General features: G+C 44.3%; 2 protein-coding genes across 2 annotated transcripts in view; one reads left to right on the plus strand and one right to left on the minus strand.

Annotated features, from left to right (window-relative positions):
• LOC131501626 (phospholipid-transporting ATPase ABCA3-like) overlaps positions 1-1,837 on the minus strand; it is a 102,828-nt gene extending 100,991 nt beyond the window's left edge. The window contains 2 exon segments of the mRNA XM_058711921.1: positions 926-1,276; positions 1,826-1,837. Coding sequence (XP_058567904.1) covers positions 926-1,276; positions 1,826-1,837 — 363 coding nt within the window.
• Positions 1,838-6,883: 5,046 nt separating this feature from the next.
• CRYM (crystallin mu) lies at positions 6,884-22,484 on the plus strand. Its single transcript, XM_058711568.1, has 8 exons — positions 6,884-7,130; positions 7,619-7,772; positions 9,956-10,018; positions 14,647-14,748; positions 15,235-15,418; positions 18,839-18,960; positions 19,931-20,015; positions 22,138-22,484. The coding sequence occupies exons 1-8, from the start codon at positions 6,961-6,963 to the stop codon at positions 22,200-22,202; spliced, it is 945 nt and encodes a 314-aa protein (XP_058567551.1). The 5' UTR covers positions 6,884-6,960; the 3' UTR covers positions 22,203-22,484.
• The last annotated feature ends 409 nt before the right edge of the window (positions 22,485-22,893 follow it).

Here is a 22,893-nt window from a genome sequence, read left to right on the forward strand (position 1 = left end):
ATAAATTTCATATTTAAAAAAAAAAAAAAAGAACCTTGAAAACATTATCCTCAGTAAAAGAAGCCAAACATAAAAGCCCACACATTATATGATTCTATTCATGTGAAATACCCAGAATTGGCTAATCCATAGAGATAGAAAGGTTAGTGGTTGCCAGGGACTGTAGATAAGAGGGAATAACAAGTGACAGCTCAGTGAGTATAGAGTTTAAGAAGGATAAATAATGTTCTTAAAAAAACAAAAACAAACAAAAATATTCTGGAATTAGGTAGTGGTAATGTCGGCACAACACTGTGAATATAATAAAAGCCACAGAGGTCTAATACTTTAAAATGGTAGAAATGGGGAACACCTAGGTGACTCAGCAGGTTAGGCCTCCAACTCTTGATTTTGGCTCAAGTCATGATCTCAGAGTTCATGGGATCAGCCTAGGTGCTGAAAGTGGGGAGCTTGCTTGGGATTCTCTCTCTCTCCTTCTCTCTGCCCCTCCCCCCACTCTTAGGCATCTCAAAATAAACAAACTTAAAAAAAAAAAAAAACAACCCAGAAAGAAAAACCCTATGAGATAGGTAAGATCATACTCCTACATTATAGCTAGATTCACAAAGGTCAACTCACTTCCCTAACGTCAAATTAAAACCAAAGCTGGGGCACTTCCCCAAACCTTCCTTCTAATCATTAAGCTACAACCAAAATAAAAAATAAAATAAAAACAGTTAAATTCAAACATACGTCTCTAATGGGTTTTTGAGTTTGTATTCGTTTTGGGGAGTGCGAGATACAGGTTTTCCAGGACAAGCGCCAACAAGGGGGCGGAACTCCGGAAGAGCCCGGGAGCACCCTCCGCCACAGCCCGGGAACTTGGGGAGAATGACCCCAAGCGGGGAAGACCGGACGGGAGGACCCCAAGGCAGAGAACTGCGACACTCACCACACAGGCATCCAAAGCACCACACCTGCCCATCTGCCGCCACCTCCCAGGCTCAGGTGCACGCGCGAGTTCCGCCTGCGACACGATGTCGGAACGCCCTACCCAACCGCCCCGCCGCGGGTTTACCGACCCCGGATCTCTCTGACCTCTCCAAGGCGCTCTACCCGGCGGGCGGGAGGACCCAGAGCGCGCCGCTGGGGCCCCATCACCGCCCACCCGCCAAGCGCCCTCCCGGGGCCGTTCCCCAGCCTGCCCTTCCCCACCGCCCACCCGGCGCCTACAAGCCCAGCCCAACTTCCGACTTTGAGGGTGTGTCTCTGCTTCCTTCTCCTGGCACCTCCCCAGCTAGAAAAGGAGGAGGGAAGTGAGATGCTCACCTTGGCTGCAACGTTTAAGGGGAAGCCAACTGAGTAATCAAGATCAATATTTTTGATTTTTAGTTTTCAAAATAAAAAAAATCAAATATAAAAGTGCCGTGAGGTGCGAGAGTAGTCCTGACCCTGTTTTTATTTAAAACTTTGGTATTTTGTTCATGGTGGATTTTTTTCTTCTTGGTGTTTTAATTTTTTTCAATATTGCACTTAAAACAATTTTTTAAAAATCTTTTAAAAGTAGTGTGTATTTTGAGTTCTGAATATGTCTCTTAAATTTGGCGCTTGAAGTGAGTACCTTAGCCACTGTTTTTGCCTCATCCTAGTGACAGCTCTGCCCTGCCATCACCTTCAGCATTGTAGTGGCAGAAAATCTAGAGAAGTACAAGTGGCCACCTCCTGGGGTGGGGGAGGCGGAAGCTAGCAGAGGACTTCCAGAATTCCAGAAGCAGATTTGCCTTGCCCCTGGACAAAGCCTCAGGGGAGGACAGGGAATGGGCAGTGACACCAGTGACGTCTTTACCAGGCCCTGCATTGCTACGTTTATTAATATTCTTTCTATTAAGTCATTACTACTAAGAGGACTTTCATTATTTTAATAATAATAAAATAAAAACATCAATAGCACTTAATAATACTAACATAATACAGTCAAACCTCGGATTGTGAGTAACTTCCTCAAGTGTTCAGCAAGAGGAGCACACATTTCTAATAAATTTTAACTGTACCTGATGCGGAATGTCACGTGATCATAACTGAGCCAATGGTTCTTCTCCCCCTTCCCCCATCTCTGCGGCATTGTGGGTGATTGTCTCCCATGCCCGGATGCCCAGTCTCAGGCTGTGGTGTTTGACCGAAATCGGTGACTTTTCAGAACATTGGAAGGTGCCCACAACTGACACTAGTGTATCTTTTGTCCCTTCAAAGCACCTATGGATGGTCCTTTGCCTTTCCACACAAGAGTAAGCTTAGGAATGCTTTGCTTCATTCTAGGTCAGGCTGCCTGCAGACACAGACCCTTTCTTCCACTGTCTTATTACCAGTTACATTAAATACAGTCTATGACAAGAATTTATTAATACTGTACTGTAGTCAACATCCATTAGCGATAGTAAAACTCATCCTACACAAAAACCCTCCTCTCTCTTGTCTCCCTCACACCAGCCACGAAGGTTTTTAAAGGTAAGTTCAGGTTAATTTGTTTATTTTTCTTTATATTTTGTATTTTCTTTATTATCTTGTATTATATTACAGTATTGTGATCATCTTATATGAATATTTTGGGGTTGTGGAATGAATCCTCTGAGTTTTCATTATTTCTTCTGGGGGAAATTCGCTTTGATACATAAGTGCTTTGTATTACAAGCATGTTTCTGGAATGAATTATGATCACAAACAAAGGTTTTACTGTACTTATTAAGAATACTCATGAAACACCAACCTGCTAAACACAACAAAATGATTTCATTTATGCCTCTAGGAGACACAAATTCTGGGAGGTTGGTTCTAATATTATCTGATTTTACAATTGAGGAAACAGCATAAAGGTGGTAAAGTCTCTTGTACATCCAGTATGTACAAGTAGTAAAAACCAGGACCCAAATCCAAACTAGCTGATCTCAGAGCCTTTTCTTGGGAATCACTAATGGAGAAGCTCCTAATCCTCTACCTGAGAATGATTTGGTGGTGATTTCATCAAAAAAGGCATTAGAACACCAGTAAAAGCCTTAGAGACAAATTGGGATATTAGGACATCTGTTAACAATGCATCACATTGATGAGTTAAACTAACATTTATGTAGTTGACCCATAAACATTAGGTTTTTGAAGTACGCAGGTCCACTTCAGATTTTTTTTTTTGTAAATACAGTCCAGCACTGTAAATGTATTTTCTCTTCCTTATGATTTTCTTAATAACATTTTCTTTTCTCCAGCTTACTTTATTGTAAGAATACAGTATATGATACAACATACAAATTATGTGTTAATTGGTATGCTTATGTTATGCTTATGTTATCAATAAGGCTTTTCTGGTCAATAGTAGTTAAGTTTTGGAGAGGAAAAAGTTATATGTGGATTTTTGACTGTGTGTGAGGGGGTGTGTTGGTGCCCCTAACCCCTATGTTGTTCAAGGGTAGATTGTAATCATTTTCATAAATCCCTAAATGTATATGAAACTCTTAACAACCATTCCGGATGGAAGCTCTTTGTAAACTAGGCATAAAAGTGTGTTTATTTCTATGTCACCCAAAAGCATGCCATATCCCTCACTGTCTCAGCCAACTTCAGTGACACCCTCCCCCCGCCACCACCCCCCCCCCGAACATTTGGGGCAGGGAAGTGTTTATTGAACAACTGGATGGCCTTTCAGTCCACACCTGCAAAACCAGCTTCTAATCTAGATTTTAGATCATGTTCTACAAGTGGACATCAGACTTGTGGTAGTCAGTTGGAATTCAGGACCAACCAGCCTCCCTAAAACCACTATTCCTACCCAGTCTGGGTGGGAGGAAGAAGGCTGCCCTACCCTTCTATGAGGACTTCTTCCAAAGGTGGTCACAGGCTCCTAAGCTCAAACAAGAACTTCCTGTCTGACAAGTCAAATTTTACTAAGGACCTGGGTGATGTTACCCAAACTCATAAAAGGAAGATGACCTTGAGTAATTCACAGACCCTGTCTTTTAAATAGTTACACAGTTGGGGCGCCTGGGTGGCTCAGTCGGTTAAGCGTCCGACTTCAGCCAGGTCACGATCTCGCGGTCCGTGAGTTCGAGCCCCGCGTCGGGCTCTGGGCTGATGGCTCAGAGCCTGGAGCCTGCTTCCGATTCTGTGTCTCCCTCTCTCTCTGCCCCTCCCCCGTTCATGCTCTGTCTCTCTCTGTCTCAAAAATAAATAAACGTTAAAAAAAAATTTAAAAATAAAAAAATAAAAAAAATAAATAGTTACACAGTTATTTTGATGCAAATTAAAAATGATTAAAAAAGAACATTAATCTCCAATCGTATGCTAATTTTGCTTCTACTGAAGCTAAAGAAGGTACTATAATTTTTAACAAAATATATTAAGTAAACAACAAAAGAGATGTCAGAAGGTATTAGAGCCTCCATAGAACCTGCCAGTTGGACTCCTGGCATATGTGATCACCTAAGAATCCGCTTCTACCTGCCAGGTTGTATAACTCCTGACCACTGTCAGAGGTATTGCATAACTTCCATTATGAAAAGGTTCTGCAACCTTGGAACCAGTTACTACCCTGTGTCACTGGCCCCAACAGAATTAATTCAACCAAGATCAATTTTCCCGGTGGTATTTGACTGAAGACCTGAATGATGATACACAAAGCTTTATAAGGAAGATGATTTGAGGAGATTTACAGACTAGTCTTATTCCTACAGGATTTTCTAGAAATGAATACAGGAGCTTTGTATTTTAACCAAGGCTCAGTTATTTAATTAACAATGGAAGGGGAAAAAATCTGCCTCTCCTATTTCATATCTCTTTTAGTATTTGGTTTAGCTTTTTTTATCCTCAAGAATAACAGACCAACTCCTTATTTTCTTTATACCTCTACATTTTTTAAACTCAATAAATATTACAGAATAATAACAACACAATTTATGGCCCATAAACATTTCTGTATTCCCAGCAGCCCTGGGCATCCATTTCTAAGAATAGTAAACTGAACAAACAAAATTGTGTAATTGAAATCAGCTTTTCCCAACCACCACAGTATCTTCTCGTTTTTTGATGATAGAAGAGGTTCATTTATTATGTGGCTACTCTGTGCTAAATACATAATATACAATTTATTTCATTGGTAAATATATTGACATTTCCCCATATACTACCTTTTATTATGATATGACTATTCCCTAAGAAATGCCCTGCACAGCTCACAACCCAAATATCAGGGAAGTAACAACAGAAGCACTCGAGCCCCCTGACCTGTCTCCCAGACTGCACTTTGGCTCATCTGTTTCATCCTATACATTGGCACAAGAATCATCTTTTTAAATGGTCAGTTATTTGGAGCATGTTATTTCTTCCCAAAGAGTCGCACTTCTTAGCCTCCTGATTCCAAGAGGCATTTCCAGTTTTATCTTCTGGTGCTCCTGGACATCAGCCGCCACCCCCTCCACACTCACACTCCTGTTCCAACCCAACTCTGTCTGGCAGAACACCATTATTCCCAAGGACTAGACAATATTTTTTCCAGCCATGGACTTCACCTGGCCTGAAATGCCCTCTTCCTCTCTTTCTGCCTGTGTAGCTTAATTGTAAGGATTGGAGTTCTGGACGGACGCCTGGGTGGCTCACTCAGTTAAGCGTCTCAGGTCATGATCTCGCAGTTTGTGGGTTTGAGCCCCATATCAGGCTGTGCTGACAGCTCAAAGCCTGGAGTCTGCTTCAGATTTGGTCTCCTGCTCTCTCTGCCCCTCCCCTGCTCACCCTCTGTGTGTGTGTCTCTCTCTCAAAAAATAAATAAACATTAAAAAAAGAAAAAGAAAAAAAAAAGGATTAGAGTCCCGGAGACAGACTTCAAAGGCAGATCCCAACTCCTCTGCTGATGTGCTGAGTGACTGTGGACAAAGCCCTTCATCCCTCAGAGCCTCAACTGGAGAGCCCGGCTAAAAACACCTACCTACCATAGAGTTTGTATAATTCAATGAGGTGATGCACCTAAAATGCATGGTGCATTACCTGGTACATAGTAAAGTTAACACTGTTGTTGTTTTACCATTATTAACTTTATTTTTTGGCTTGATTTATCCCCCCGCCCCCTTCATAAAACCTTTATCTAAACAGTCGACATCAAAATAATCTCTTTTCTTTGAATTATCAAAAACGTTTATTTTTCCTATCTCTGATATGGCAGCTACAATTTACCGCCCTGCATTTTGGTTACCTTCCTGTTGCACATATTGTCTTATTTCCTCCTCTCAAGAATAAGCTCCTTGAAGAAAAGGTGCATGCTTAGGCATTTTGGCTCTATGTGTCACTCACTGAGGCCATTATATCTTGTCCTGGGAACTTCCACCTTTTTAAAAGGTGAAGGTTAGGTGAGTTAGTTAACCTAGAAGAAAATTCTGCACTTAAAACAATCAGCAGTGTGGGATCTGGAGGTGGGAGAGAGAGTGGGAGAGAGGTTGGGATAAGAGACTCCAGAAAGGGGCAGAATTGAAAAGAAAACGTTTTTTAAATAACTATCTTCTTTCATCTAAGATCTCCTAGCAGCAGGTAACAATTTAAGAAAAAAAGGAGCCCTGCCACCGTTTGACCCCTATCTCCCCGCTCTCCTCTTTCCGGGAGAGGACGACAGGTGGGGAAGAACGAGGGTGGGCGCGACTAAGCCCTTTGCAATGACTACAGCTAATTATAGGAATTGTGGAAGTGGACCCAAGAATACTGAACTCCCAGCCCACCCACTGCCTCAACTGCGATCCTGGAGAATTCGTTGCTGGAGGAGACCCAGCTCGGCCCCTGGGTTGGGGGTGGGGGGAGGCGTGGGAGACAGGCGGAGGGCGGAGACCAGCGTTGCCCCGCCCCCAGCTAGGCGGTGACCAGTAGGCGGCACCGCGGCGCCCTGCTTTCATTTAGGGAGCAGCCTCGGGAACATCGTGCGCTGTGCCCTAGCTGAAATCGAAGGCCCGCGGCGAGATGAGCCGGGCGCCGGCGTTCCTGAGCGCCGCCGAGGTGCTGGAGCACCTCCGCAGCTCCAGCCTCCTCATCCCGCCTTTGGAGGCGGCTCTGGCCAACTTCTCCAGCGGCCCCGACGGAGGCGTCATGCAGCCGGTGCGCACCGTGGTGCCGGTGGCCAAGCACAGGGGGTGAGTGAGAAAGGCGGGGGCCAGGTGCTGGAGAAACTGGAAACGGGGAAGGGAAGGCACGCGAAGGGAATCAGCGGGAGAAAGGAATAGAGGGCTCGTCTAAATCATTGCTAGTAACAGTTGCCACCTAATATTTGCGCTAACCACAGTACCAAGTGGGCGCTTTACAGGCGTTATCTTGTTTAATTCAACACATTCTCCATAGAGGTAGATATTGATGCAAGCATTTTACTAATGGGGAAAACTGAGACTGAGGTTAACTTACCCAAGGTTACACAGGTAGTTAGTAGCAGAACTAGGATAGTTTTTCTCATCCAGAGGCCGACTCTTATACTCCGCATACTGCCTAAAGGAAGGACAGAGGAAATGGGGGGAAGGAGGGACAGTGGGGCAGTGACAGAGGAAAGAGAAAGGAACGCACACTGGGACTTGATAGGGCATCCCAGCATTGCTTGGAAGGGGTTGAAGTTATCCCTCTCTCCTTGCAGCTTCCTGGGGGTCATGCCTGCCTACAGTGCTGCAGAAGACGCCCTGACCACCAAGTTGGTCACCTTCTACGAGGGCCACAGCACCATCTCCATGGTGCCCTCCCACCAGGCCACTGTGCTGCTCTTTGAGCCCAGCAATGGCTCCCTTCTGGCGGTGAGCAACTCCCTGGCTGGGATGAAGTGGGGGCCCCTGGGCCCAGAGCTAGCCTGGAAATTAGTTCTCTGAGAGAGCTGGGTGGAGATTTGATGGGGAACACACGTGCCCCTCTCTGACTAATGATGTCTCTGGATACCAGCAACAATGAAGGGTGTCTGTGACTGTGTATCTGTTTCCAGGACTTCCTGAGGATGCACAATCCAGCACCAGAGTGCACCTGCTACTTGAAGTGTGTGACAGTGTGGAAGTAATAATCTCATCATTCTTGTAGATGCTCTTGCCCTGTCCCAGTTACTCCAATATACAGTTCATGAAACTCAGTAGCCAAGGAAACATTTATTTAGCGACTTCTCTAGTGGAAGAAAAGGAGTGTCCTATAATCCCTGGGAGGCTTTTCTGAGAGATACACAGTCACTGGTTTTAACGGTTCATGGTAGTACCAAAATACAGCAGTAGCTCATTCATTGAGCACTTTGTATGTATCAGGCATGGAGGACTCAACTTGTATTAACTCTCCTAATACCTAGAAGCACTCTGTGAGGTAAGTAATATCATTAGCCCCCTTTTGCAGATGAGGAAGCCGAGTCACAGAGCAACTATGCCCATCTTACCCAGGTTTACCTAACTAAATAAGTGGCATGGCTGGACTGCAGACCTACTCAGTGTAAGCCCAGGGTCTATACTCTCTGGAGACTGTGTCTACTGCCTTTCTAACTGCCACTTACTGAGCACTTACCATCAGAGAAGAGAATTTGATCTCATTCAATTGTGGCAACATTCCTCTGTGGGAGTTTTTCTTTCACACCCCACTCCCAATTTCTGTTGAGGACTCTGAACCTCAGAGTAGTGGAGCCACTTTGCTGGAGGTCACACAGCTGCTTAGCCAAAGGCCCAGGAATCATTGCTAGGCCTGCCTGATGATGGAGTTTGTACGAACTTGTACTCTGAACCCATGTGCTCTGTGCCCTCCAAGCTGGCTCTGAGACCAGGCAGTTGCGTTGTTAGCTGGGTCAGTCTCCTTCATTCCACCCATACTTCCGGATCTTTAAATCCTCTCTCCTGAATTTCTGGCTCCCCAAGGAACCTGGCTGTACATCACTGCTCTGGGGAGACTGTGTAGCCCTACCCAACCTATACTCATTCTGAGGAGATGACATTCATACCACTACCAGTGGTGGTTCCCCCAGAAAGTAGGACCGGCTCAGGCTTTTATTTTTTTTTTTTTCAACGTTTTTTATTTATTTTTGGGACAGAGAGAGACAGAGCATGAACGGGGGAGGGGCAGAGAGAGAGGGAGACACAGAATCGGAAACAGGCTCCAGGCTCCGAGCCATCAGCCCAGAGCCTGACGCGGGGCTCGAACTCACGGACCGCGAGATCGTGACCTGGCTGAAGTCGGACGCTTAACCGACTGCGCCACCCAGGCGCCCCCCGGCTCAGGCTTTTAAACTAAATGACAAGACCTTAGATCCTTCCTGAATCTGCTCAGTAGTAAGTGATTCACTTCCTTGTCTACAAAATAGAATACTGATACTACCTGGGGAGCAACTAAGATAAATAACTTAAAAACAGGAGAATAACACAAAGGATGGTGGTTATTTTTAGCCAAACATAATTCAGAATCCCCTGGGGAGCTTTTGAAAACAAGGGTGTCTGGATGCCTCCCTTAGAGAGATTCCCTGGGCATCTGTATCTTCACAAAGCTCCCCACATGTGTGGTAAGAGTTAAGAGCCAGGTAGAATTTCAGTTAAGAGGTAGAATTTCATGGCCCTTGCACAGATGTCATATGTCATATGACTTACTCTAATTCCTCAAATTGTTCCTTCATCTGGTGTTTTGAGAGACCCAGGGCAAGAAAATAAAATGGGCAATTCTTGAAGGCTCATCGTGTGCTAGATATTTACATTTATGTGAGTGCTTTAATCCTCACCAAAGTCTTCTGAATGATTGGCATTGTCTTTGTTTTTACAGGTGAGCCAAATGGTACTTAGAGATTAAGATATTTCTTCAAAGGTGCATTTCTCATAAGCAGAAAAATTAGCTCCAGATCTGACAGCAAGCCTGTGCTCTTTGTAGGATACTGTGATACTTCCTGACGCTGCTCTTTTTGAGCTGTTTCTTTCTGCTTAAGTCGTGGCTAGGGTTGCCCCTCGCTCACTGCCTCTCCTTTTCCTCCAAGGTCATGGATGGAAATGTCATCACCGCAAAGAGAACAGCTGCAGTATCTGCCATCGCCACTAAGGTAAGATTAGTGCCAGCCTGTGTTGTTGGGGTTTGCTGGAGAGCGGGGTTGAGTGCCTTAAGCTTGAAAGCCTAAGGGAGAAGTGAGGGACTTACTTCGGTATTCCTTTGGACATAACTGGAACTCCATAAGCCAAAAATGGGATGTCAGATGAGCACAGGGATTCATGAAACTATTAACTACCACTTAATGAGCACCACTAGATTCCAGGGACCCTACATACCTTATTCCTTATCTTCACATCAACCTTGCAAAGGAGATAGGATGATCTCCATTTGCCACATTTAGGGAATGTGGCTCAGAGAGGTTATGTGAGTTGCCCAAGATCACACAGCTACTGAGAAGCAGAGCAAGAATTTAAAATCTGACTTCTATGACCCCCAGGACTGCTTTGTTGCCCCCTGCCCCCGTACTACACTGCTCCTGGTAAATCAGGGTAGTTGCTGCATAGGCCAAAGCCAATCCTGCACAAGAAGCAGAGGGGGAGCTGAAGAGATCCAAGTGCACTCATGTATTCATTCAGCTAGTACCGCCTGAGGTCCTACTATATGTTGGGCACTGTTCTAAACATCAGGGATATGGCAGTGAACAAAACAGAGAGTGGCACATGGGGGTTTAAGACAATACACAAGATGAAAAGTGAAACACACAGTTTGGTTTGCTAAGAAAATAATTAACCAACAACAAACTCCTTTTGAGTTAATAACATGCTAGGATTTGCTTTTAAAAAACCCACTACCGACAAAAAACAGATAGTGTGCTGCATGAAAATAAAGCAGAATCGAGAATAGTGGGGAGGGGTGACCTTCCGAATTACCCACGGAAGATCTCATTCACCAAGAAGGTGACATTTGAGTAAAAACTGAAGGAAGTAAGTGGGGGAAGGGGCACTCTTCAGGCGAAAGGGAAAGCAAGTGAAGGGGGCGATGATGTTCCTGAGCACTGTCAGGGCATCCTCCAAAAAAAGCAGTATCTTTAGAGGTTAGGGTTACGGAGAAGAGGCTTGGAAAGCTGGGTGTCTTTCACGCGAGATGGGAATGTATACGGTTTGCTGAGCTGGTTTAGGAGTTTATGAGGAATGAGCATAAAGAGGTGTGGGGTCTGGGGAGCAGCAGAGACCAGGTGTTCAGATTGTGAGAGTGTCAAGGTCTTCTAAACACAAGATGGGGAGGGAAGAATGTAAGGATTAACCTGAGAATTGTGTAGGAAGGGGGCAGATCACACACCTGGATGAAATGGTTTTTTGAAGCATATCCAGACCCAACTCAGACTGAAATAGTCAAGGGACTCCTTGAGATATATATAATCTCACTGGTACAATTACTGCCTTTCATTTATTTGTAAAGGACTCTAGTCTTTTTCAGAAGAACTTCCAACCCACTGTCTTGATGTATCTTTCGGTTTCTGTGAGGGAGGGAGAACAAGTATTATTGGCCTCATTTCGTCCTAGAGATGGAGACTAGGACTTCCCGAAGTCATATAACCCACGTAGCTATGGGATCTTCTGAGACTGCCTGGTCTTCATGGCCCAGGTCTGTGGTTTCCAACTCAAGCTATGCAGCAGCCATCACCTGGGGAATGTCTTTAAAAATTCAGATCCCCAAAACACAGATTTGAAATCACTAAGGGTGGGGCCCAAGAAAATGGTTGTTCTGTTGTTGTTGTTTTTTTTAATAGTCTCTGGTTACTTCTGATGATCAACCAGGTTTGAAAACCAAAATCTTGTAGACCCAGCTCCCAGTTACACCGTGGTTTTTTTTTTTGTTTTTTTTTTTTTTTGCATTGATAAAAATCTGCACTCCCTTAAGAGTTGAGAATCATTGAGCTGATGCTTCAGAGTTTAGGCTGCAACTTCCCAGCTTTATGCCCAGGGGTGCAGATGGGTTATTTCAATAAGGAACTAAAGGTCTATTATACTTTTTGCCCTGGAAGAGAGAGTGTTTTCTTTTCCACCACTTCTCATTCATTTAGGGCTTTGGGGAGGAGGATGAGAAGTATAAGAGGTTCTCGGGTTTGTCAGTCACTGCAACTTCTTTGCATTTGGATTGCACATACCCTGAGTTGTGGATTCTGACATGCTTTTTCAAGGTGACAGTACATATCAGAGTTTATCCCTGGCATGCATTTATTCGGCAAATAATTGAGTGCCCACTAGAGGCCAGGCCCAGTGCTCAGTCTGGGGCATAGAATGGTAAGTAAAACCAGATACAGTACCTACCATCATGGAACACAAGAGTCTATTTGAGGAAACAGATATTAACCCAAAGATCACACCAATACCTGTGAAACTATTGCCTAGACAAATACATCGAGTGCAAGAGGTGAAGTGCAATGAGAGTGTGTAACAGGAGGTCTGTGGGATTCGGAAAGGCTCTTCTGGTGGAAGGGATATCTGATGGGAGATATGAAGGATAGGAGGAGTTACTTGTGAAGGACAGAGAGAAAAATATTCCATGCATAGGAAAGAACCTGTGCAAAGGCCCTGTGGTTGATGGTAGCACACGTGCTTGGGAATTTGCAAAGAAACCGGTGTGGCTGAAGGACAGGAATTGCAGAGGAATATGGCCGGAGAGGGGGCTGGAGAGATGGCAGGGCTACATCTAGTGCTATTCACTAGCAAATGCAGATGACACACTTCCAAGCTCTTTGAGTAAGAAACCTAGCAGATTCATATACATGTTTTTAATTATTTGCATGCTATGGGAAAAAGAATGAAGTACCACCAATCCTGCTATGATTTAATACATCTTATAAATGTTATGCTATTTAGGAAAAGAGACGTCTATTGTAACATTATTACCAAGGCAACAAATTATCAAGTAAGACAATCAATCAGAATTAGAGATTTAGTTTCACAAGTTGAAGGTTTGTTTTACAGGACACTGCAATGATTTCTAAAGCCCAAGTGTACTTCAAAGAATAGATTCATATTAACTAAGAACAGGAAAAAAATTGATTTAGTAAAGGAAAAATCACCTAATTCTCCTTGTTGGATAAGAGCATAACATTGCTTGTTTTGTTGATATTGTAATTTTGAAAACTTCCCAAGTCAGATACTTTGAACTATATTTTATGGCACAAAATGGTATCTCTCCTTCTGTAGCTACAGGAGAGATGAACATCTGCTACTATTTCTGTGACTCCTTTTTGCTAGTAATTAATAATTAAAGAGATTTTCGCTTTTAGGATTACATTCCAGAAATTCAATAATTAATATTGAAGAAAAAACAGACTCAAATTTTACTGAATGAAATACAGAAAAGGCAGAAGAGGTTCTTTCTTTCTTTCTTTCTTTCTTTCTTTCTTTCTTTCTTTCTTTCTTTCTTTCTTTCTTTCTCTCTCTCTCTCTCTCTCTCCCCCTGCCTTCCTCTCTCTCTCTCTCTCTCTCTTTTTTTTTTAAGTAGGCTTCATGTCTAGCATGGAGCCCAGTGTGGGGCTCGAACTCACAACCCTGAGATCAAGACCTGAACTGAGATCAAGAGTCGAATGCTCAACTGACTGAGACACCCAGGCACCCCACAAGAGGCTCTTATTTAATATGGATGGTGTGCCAGTAGGTCTCAACCCCGAATGATTTTTGCCACCTGTCCCAGGGACATTTAGCAATATCTGGAGACATTTTTGGTTTTGTCACAACTAGGGGAAGTAGGAGATGCTACAAGTATCAAATGGATAGAGGCCAGCGATGCTGCTGAACATCCTGTAATACACAGGAGAGCCCATCCACCCGTTTCTGCTGACAAAGAATTATCCAGCCCAAATGTCAGTCATGCTGAGGTTCAGGAACCCTGCTTTACTTCCTACACATAATAGGAGATTTGTGCCAAATCTGTGCAAATGAGACTGTCTCTGCCCTCATGGGCTTACAGATCAGTACAAGAAAATAAATCTGTAAAGAAATAAGTGCTGTGAAGGGATGACTTCTATCAGGGAGGTCAGGAAGATTTCACCTTAGAGGTGATACTTGATATGAGTTGATCATAGAACCCCACTCCCAAACACAGACACATGTACATCCTTAGCAGGTGCCACAAATGCCAGGTCTACATTCCTCTTTAAAGGAAGATGGAGGCTGAGAAAGGATCAGCAGTGGGCTTCGAAAATATAACGGAGAGCCTTGAGTTGCAAGGAAGGGCCCATGGATTCCAGGTAGCTCTTAGAAGTAACTCAGGGCTCTGAGAAGTGGGTGTGGCCTATCATGTCCCCAGGATGGGGTGGCACAGGAGAATGGTCTTTGGAGAATGAAGGGTGTGGTTTTTGGAGACCCATTGTGCCATTTAATAGTTGTAGGACCCTGCAAGTTACTTAACCTCTCTGGACCCCAATTTCTTCATCTAGAAGAGGAGGATAAAAATAGGAGTGCCTTGCTCACAGGGTGATTGCCTGGACTAAATGAGACCATGAGGGTAAAGCATTGGCATATATTAGGGGCTCCCTGAAGGCTCCTTCCTCCCCTCCACACTCTGCAGAGGAGAAACTGAAACACGAAATATCATCTCCTTCATTGCCCAAGAGATAGTGAGGGAGCTAAAGATAGGGCCAAAGACACCTGGTACTCAGACTGTGTTTGTTCTTCACCTGGCTGCTCTGTCTCCCTTGACCTTTGCCACCTGGTTTCTCTCAAATAGTTTTTGAAACCACCCAGCAGTGAAGTGTTGTGCATCCTTGGGGCTGGGGTCCAGGCCTATAGCCACTACGAGGTCTTCACAGAACAGTTCTCCTTCAAAGAGGTAAGTCCAGGGAAGGCTAGGGGAGAAGAGGAGAGGGAGCGATCATGACCTTAATCTATACTCCTTCACTGCAACACGGGCAATTCTGAAATAGTTAGGTCAAGAGTCTGATCTAGACCATTCTTGTTTTTTTTTATTGTTTGTTTGTTTGTTCATGAGAGAGAAAGAGAGAATGCCTGCGTGCCTGCGTGCTAGCAGGGGAGGGGCAGAGAGAAAGAGGGAGACAGAGAATCCCAAGCAGGCCCCACACTGTCGGCACGGAGCCTGATGTGGGCTCGATCCCACGAACCGTGAGATCATGACCTGAGCCGAAATCAAGAGTTAGACGCTTAACCAACAGAGCCACCCAGGCACACCCATAGGGGATGATTTAAATAACCTTACCCCAGAGTGGCTCAACTTTCCCCTGGCACCAATGAAACATAATGAAACATAAACAGACAAACAATCATGGCACCAATGTCCCTCTTGTTACCCCCAATGAAGGTGAGGATATGGAACCGCACCAAAGAACATGCAGAGAAGTTTGCAGACACAGTTCAAGGAGAGGTACAGGTCTGTTCGTCGGTCCAGGAGGCGGTGACAGGTGCAGATGTGATCATCACAGTCACCATGGCAACAGAGCCCATTTTGTTTGGTGAATGGGTGAAGCCGGGGGCTCACATCAATGGTAAGCAGAGTGGCTCCCGGAGCCGTGGGTAGATGGTGGCCATAGTTGTCCCTGGGCTGAACCAAGTGGCTGCATCTGCAGAGCTATTTTCCTCATGCAAACGACCAAGCTTTTTAAGGCCCTCAGGCACATGTGATCCCTGAAAAACAATATTCACTCAAAACTTTGAAACAAAAATCCTAAACCAGAAGCTTATACATTTAAGTTCTATAAAATGTAACATTTTGGCAAGTGATCAGTCACAGCCAAGTTCTTAAATGTAATGGAGTTTAAATTACAAAAGTCAAATGATTCCTTCTTTCTTAAAAATACTTAGAATTACCCCCTGAAAAAGTTTTTTTTTAATTATAGCACAAAAGACATTTAATATGACATGTGGATGCTATTTAATATGTGTGATAGGATGGGTGGGACTCCAACCCTGAGAGTTCCTGGGGCTTCTGAGGATTCTCAAATGACTCTGGAGGTTATAGCAAGAGCTGGTCTCTGTCGAATATTTACTATTGCAGGTGCTGTTCTAAAGTCTTTATTTGTATTACATCATTCAATCCTTACAACAACCTTATGAGGTAGGAGATATTCTTATCATTACCTTCATTTTATAGGTGGGTAAACCAAGGCATAGAGAGATTAAGTAACTTGCCCAGAGTCAGAGGTTCTTAGTGGTAGAGCTGGGATCTGAACTGAGGCAATCTACCATCAGAGCACAAGCTCTTCAATTTCACTACTCCCTATTATCTTCCAAAAAGAAGACTGGAATCTGGTGAGCAAGGAGGGCAAATACTAGGGGTTTAAACACGTTTTCAGTGCCCTCTGTTCTGGTGACAGCCACCTGGCGTGAACTCAGAAGCTAAGAATTCTGTACACATTGGCAGAGAGCAGGCAGAAGCCCAGTGTCATGGTTGTGCATCCAATCACAAATGTGTCCTGAATCCCTACCATGTGATAGGCACTATTCTAGATGCTGGGGAGGCCAAAATAAGCCAACACTGGGGGACACTTGCTTTCCTGATGCTTACATTCAGGTGAAAGGAAATCGACAAGAAACAGGTAAGCAAATAGATGGACTAGATGGTTCCAGCTAAAGAGAAGTTCTGTGAAGGAAACCAGTGTGTGGCTTGTCTGAGGAATGGGCCAACGCGAAGTGAAGGTCTCAGCTTGTGTGGGACTGGTGTTATGATGTGAGTCCAGAGGGTAGGCAGGCAAGAGATGGGTCAGTTCTGGCTTTGTGACAGTAAGACCATTTCTGGAAGGACTCGGGAAATCAAAAGAAACCAGTTCTTGGTAAAATGGACAAGAGCTGAATGTTCAGCCAGACTGACTTGATTTTTTTCTCTTTCAGCTTAAAGCAGTACATATGTATTATCTTGCAGTTTCTGTGGTTTTGGGGGTCTGGGCATGGGTTAGCTGGGGCCTCTGCTCACACAAGGAGGAAATCAAGGTGTTGTCTGAGCTGCGGTCTCATCTAGAGCTCAGAGCCCTCTTCCAGGGATAGGTGGTTGTGCAGATGCTTCACATGGTTAAGAGAGGAATACTGGTTTCCTGGGGGCTGTTCTCAGCTCCTGGAGGCTGTCCACGTTCCTTGTATGGCTGTTTCATCCTCAAAGCCAACAACAGAGAATCTCTCTCACACTGTGACTCTCCAGGAAGTGCTGCCTAAATCTTGAGTCCGGGCATCCCTTCTATTTCCCTAGCCCAAAGACAAAATTGGCTTAGGCGTTTACAGAGGCATCAAATATATTTCAGAAAAGTATGTTACAAGTGTGGTTGACAGGGAGACACCAACAACAGATTTTACTTACTTTACAGCTTGCCTAAGAGATAGGCCTGATTTCACCCCTGCCCTGCACCCTCTCCCCGCTGCCCCAGCTGGGGTCTGACCCTCACCCATTCTTGCTCCACTGGAGCAAGGCCAGGGCCCAGACTGAGTGAGACCCCTCCCTTCACTGCCTGGCCCACCTCCATCTGCCCAAGTGGCCTCACAGGACCCTTTGAAAACCCCCCCTGCTCAGAAGAACTGGGGCAGGAGAGGGTTGGGGAGGGGGGATGCAAGTGCAATGAGAAGAGGTGGCTTGAGAAGCTAGGGTTTTTCCCACCAGCTTATGATTTATTTACGAGCTTCATTTAGTTAGTGCTTTTGTTCTACAGAACTCCCCACACAAATGCCCTTCGAGAAGGACATTTTTACACCAATCTCTTTGAAAATTAGAGTAGGGGACAACAGCAGGAGAGGGAACAAGTAGAGAAAACTGGACACAATGTGGGAAGGCACATAAATGCCGCCTTATGTGGGTGCAAGGCTTTATAACGGTTTCCAAAGACTAGCTGGCCATGGGCTGGATCCAGCCAGCAGATGTGTTTTGTTTGGACCATAGTGTGCTCTAAAAATCAAGAAATAACACATGCAAATAGATTTCCTGCTTCTCTCTAAAAAAAATAATAAAAGGAAGAAGGGGAGAATATCTAACAGCGGCCCTGCATTCTCACATGGCCACAATTAGCTGGAGATGAATGGTGGCTGCCCTCTTTACAAGGGCCAGCTTTCTTCTGTGTACCAAGGGCTCCACCATTTACAATCCAGCCCCTCTGACCAGCTTTGCTCATGTTCCTTACCTGCCTGGCCTTGTGGACTTTTGGTGGCAGCCTCTGTGTTATCCTACGTGCCAGTGCCAGGAGGCATGATTCCTTGGATTCATCATTATGCTGCTGGGCTCACTGCAAAGGATGTGATATCTCGGTGCCAGGATGGAGCCAGTTTCCTCTCTACTGGGGCTTCTCCGTGAGCCTGGCACTGGGCTCCTTTGTCATGAGTGAAGAGAGAAATGGTTGGGGGTGAGGAGTGGGAAGGATTCAGAACGAAGCAGATTGATAGAAGATGGAGGAGTGTAGGGTGTGAATAAGCTGTAAGTGATGTCTCTCTTCCCAGAATTTTATAAAGAGGTCACTGCCCCCAGTAAACAAACAGAAAAGGCATCAAAGGGCCCCAGGAGCACGTCTTAGATACACAACCATGGCCAACACCTTCGGTTCTTTGAGCCTCCTTTGTGCACCTTGTAAATGGAAATCAGACATGAAGCGTACTTGTGAGGATTATAAATAAAATGTGTGAAACATCCCACAGATAGCAGGCAGCCAATAAATGAATGCTAAGTTGCCTCAAAATCTCTTAGAAAGATCTTGGTATGAAATGCAAAAAAAAAAAAAAAAAAAAAAAAAAAAAAAGACAGGCATTATTCTTATTGATGAGTGTTCAGTCTTGCTGATTGGGGGGGCTGGCATTGGGAAATGAGGCATCCCAAATCTGAGTGTTCCCCTGTGTTCTGTGTCACCTCCTTTTCCCCACCCCTCCTCCACTTTTTGGCACGTGTAGTGTCCCTTGCCTCTATTTCTGGGTTCAGGGTCCGTTTTGCTGTCTCTTAGCCATTGGAGCAAGCAGACCCGACTGGAGAGAGCTGGACGACGAGCTGATGAAACAGGCTGTGCTGTATGTGGATTCCCAAGAGGCTGCCCTGAAAGAGTCTGGAGATGTCCTCCTGTCAGGGGTGAGCCTCTCCTCCTGGTGGGCTGCTGTCCAGCTGGCCTCACCTGGATGCCAGGGTTTCATTAACCTTCCCTGCCGTTTGGACTGTTCCAGACCTCAGTCACTCCTACCTCTTTGTGGGGTGACAGCCCCTAAACATCTCTCAACCCTTTCTAATCCCCTTCTGGAATAATGTGGCCATTATGTTAATGACATGTGTTTTCCTGTCCCCTTTGCCTGGAGAACGGCTTGATGGATTTTTCCCATCGGACTGAGCTGTCCTATGAAGCAGTAAGATTGGGAGATAAGTGGCTGGCAACCTTCCCAATATGGCCAACAAAGTAAGACTGGGGTTGGCCACGTTCTGGCCTTATTCTTCTGTAATCGGAACATAGGAGCAAGAAGAGGGCTGCCAAAATGAGCGTTAAGATAAGAATATGCTTATTTCCTCACTGAAAGACTGTCTTGGCTGGACATTCTCCTGGCTACAAACTTGAATCTCTGCACTCATGGTATATCACAAAGGCAGATGTTATGCAAAAAAAAAAAAAAAAAAAAAAAAAAAATATATATATATATATATATATATATATACACACACATACATATGTGTGTGTGTATATTATATTATGATTATATATTATACAATAATTATAATATAATTATATTTTATGTTATATATAATATGTATGTGTTATATATAATTATAATTATATTATATATAACATATATAACACATATTATATATGTTATATATAATATATATGTGTTATATATAATTATAATATAATTATATTATATATATATATACATATGTAACACATATATATATTATATATATCCTTTTTTTAATGGGGGGAGCCAGTTTACAAATGGTCTTTTTGTCAAGAAACTCATCCAGTTCTGGGTGCTCTCCCTGCCCCTGCTTCAGAACCTGGCCAGAGCAGACACTGGCTCCATGGCCCCCGGGTCAGTGTGTGTTCATTTCACAGGCTGAGATCTTTGCTGAGCTGGGAGAAGTGGTGAGGGGAGTCAAGCCAGCGCACTGCGACAAGACCACGGTGTTCAAGTCTTTAGGTAAGGACTGTTGCTCCCAGGACACACTCCAGCCAGAGCACAAGGGCAGGCTTGCCCATTGGTGCAAAGGGGAATGAGTCACTGGACTCTGTATTTGAGTCATGAAATCTGTCATTTGAGTCAATTATTTATGTGTGTTAGCACAGTAGGTAGTAAGCCCATGAACTCTGGAACTGGGTGGTCCTGGGTGGGATTCCCTTCTCTGCCATTCCCTGGATATGCGTCCTTAGGCAAGTGACCTCACTCCATCTGAGCCACGGTATCTTCACTACCTGTTCCCTTCAGTGTTTATGAGAATTAAGTGACATGTGTATGTGTATAAAATGATTTGTATACAGCAAGTGTCAGCAGGAAATCATTTGGACTTAGATCTAAATGAAAGTCAGAAGAAGGTATCCTTCAGAGGTGGGGGTAAGGATGTTTAAAGACAGGGAGCTTGGGGTGCCTGGGTGGCTCAGTCAGTTGAGCGTCTGACTTTGACTCAGGTCATGATCTCACAGTTCATGGGTTCAAGCCCTGTGTCAGGCTCTGTGCTGACAGCTCAGAACCTGGAGCCTGCTTCAGATTCTGTGCGTGTGTGTCTGTCTCTCTGCCCCTTCCCTGCTTGTGGTCTGTCTCTCTCTATCTCTCAAAAGTAAACAAATGTTAAAAAAAAAAATTGTTTTTAAGACAGGGAGCTTAAGGGAAATGGCAGGGAGACCTACCAGAAGAGACCCACCCAGGAAGTACAGCCTGAGACCCCTTTTTGTCCTTCCTTCCCTACCCTCCTACTTGCTGATTTGATAGGGACTTCCATGGGGAGCCCCATTACCGACAGAAGCCCAACAAAGGATGGGCTCCCAGTGGCCAGTCTGCCCCTCAGCCCAGCAACTTTACCCCCGACTCGGAGTTAAGGAAATGGACGCACATGATAACAGAGCTGATACACCTAAAATATTGAAATACTCCCAAACTGGTTGATAAATAGTTATTGCCCTGAGCCCCCAAAAATGTCTTCCACCCTTCTCCCAAGATCTTGCCTATTTCCTATGATCAAGAACCCAAAGCTTTAATGCTTGGCAGAACATTAAGAGTACTCTGGCCACCTAGCATCCATGCCAATGGGTCAGTATCCGTGCCTTGCTGCCTTTTAAATATATTTTCAAAATCTCTCATGCACAGGGAGACAGGAAAAAGCAGTGTAAACTTTACCCAGAGCTTGGTTCAAAGACATCACACTGATCCAGTTGTGATGGAAAATTTCAGAGTTCAGAGATCAGAGGTCAGCAACCCCTTCAGCAGACCATACTGCAGAAATCTGCTGTGCCCTTCTGAGCAATTTTTGTTTTCTTGCTTTGGGGATTGGTTTATTGGCACAGCTTTCCATCTAGCAGGTGCATATTAAACACCTATTATGTATCAGACTCCGTACTGGATGTAATGGTGACTAAAAAAATTAGTAAAAATCAGCCCCTGTCCTTTAAAAACACATACCCACTTGAGGTTAAGCTACATATCCAAAACAATAAGATAAGTGGGGTTGCTGAAGGATGCAGGGTTTGGACTAGACCAAGGGTCTGCAAACTATAGCCTGTGGGCCATACTCGGCCCACCTCCTGTTTCTGTCCTGCCTTCAAGCTGGGAATAGTTTCTAATCAAATGACTAGAAAACAAAAAAGAAGAATATTTTGTGACGGATGAAAATCACATGAAATTCAAACTTCAGTGTCCATAAAGAAAGTTTTACTGGAACATGGCCAGGGTCGTTTGCTTACCTATCATGTATGACTGCTTTTGCCCCACAATGGCAGAGTTGATTGCAACAGAGACCATGGGGCTTGCAAAGCCTAAATATTGACCATCCAGCTGTTCACAGAAAGTTTTCAGCACACTAAATTAAACTTTGAAGGACATTTAAAATGTGTTTGGTGGGCATTTCTTGCTTAGCATCTTTTCCCTGCTTCACCCTGTCCTTCGCAGACCTTCCAGGCCTAAACTCACCTCTGGATATGAGTACGTTTTACCCCAATGGGCATGGTTAGCTGCACAGAGAGTGAGTCAGGAAACTGCCAGTCACAGGGCCTGGACTGTTCCTGGGAATGGTGTTCTGACAAAAAGTGAACCACATTTCTGCCCCTTCCAGGAATGGCGGTGGAAGACCTGGTTGCAGCCAAACTAGTGTACGATTCCTGGTCATCTGGCAAATGAAACGAAGGAACTTTGCGTGGTGGTAGATGCAACAGCTCAAGGGATGTTGTTACCAGCTCCCTTGCAATTTCTAGATCAAATGAGGGAACCCGAGGTACAGTGAGCTATAGTTTTGAGCTTATCATGTCTTACCTTAAATAATGAGATCCCCACTTGTGTGTGTAGTTGGAAAGCAAAACTAGGTGGCCATTTCTTCTGTTACACCAGATTATAGTGATGCTCTGTTTCCCCCCGTATTTCACTGCATTTTGTAATTCCTTGAAATAAAGCATTTTCCAAGTCTGCAGTTCTCACTGTGGTCCTTTCTGTCCCCGATGGAAGAGGAAGTGAGGAAAGCAGGTGCTCCCATTCACTCCCTGGGGGAGTTCCAATGACCATAATTAAATTTATTTAAATTATTTAAATTAGTATACAATTCCTGTAACATAAAATTCACCAGTTTAAAGTATACAATTCAATGGTTTTTAGCATGTTCACAGGGTGCAACTGTCCACTGTCTGATTCCAGAACATTTCATCACTCCCCAAATGAAACCTGGTGCACATTAGCAGTCACTCCCCTTTTCCCCTTTTTCCCAGTCTCTGCCAACGACTGATCTGCTTTCTATCTTTATGGACTTGCCTCTCCTGGACATTTCATATAAATGGAATCATGCTTTATGTAGACTTGTTTCTGGCTTCTCATTATTTAA

The sequence above is a fragment of the Neofelis nebulosa genome, chromosome 18 (assembly GCF_028018385.1).
Source record: "Neofelis nebulosa isolate mNeoNeb1 chromosome 18, mNeoNeb1.pri, whole genome shotgun sequence".
NCBI lineage: Eukaryota > Metazoa > Chordata > Mammalia > Carnivora > Felidae > Neofelis > Neofelis nebulosa.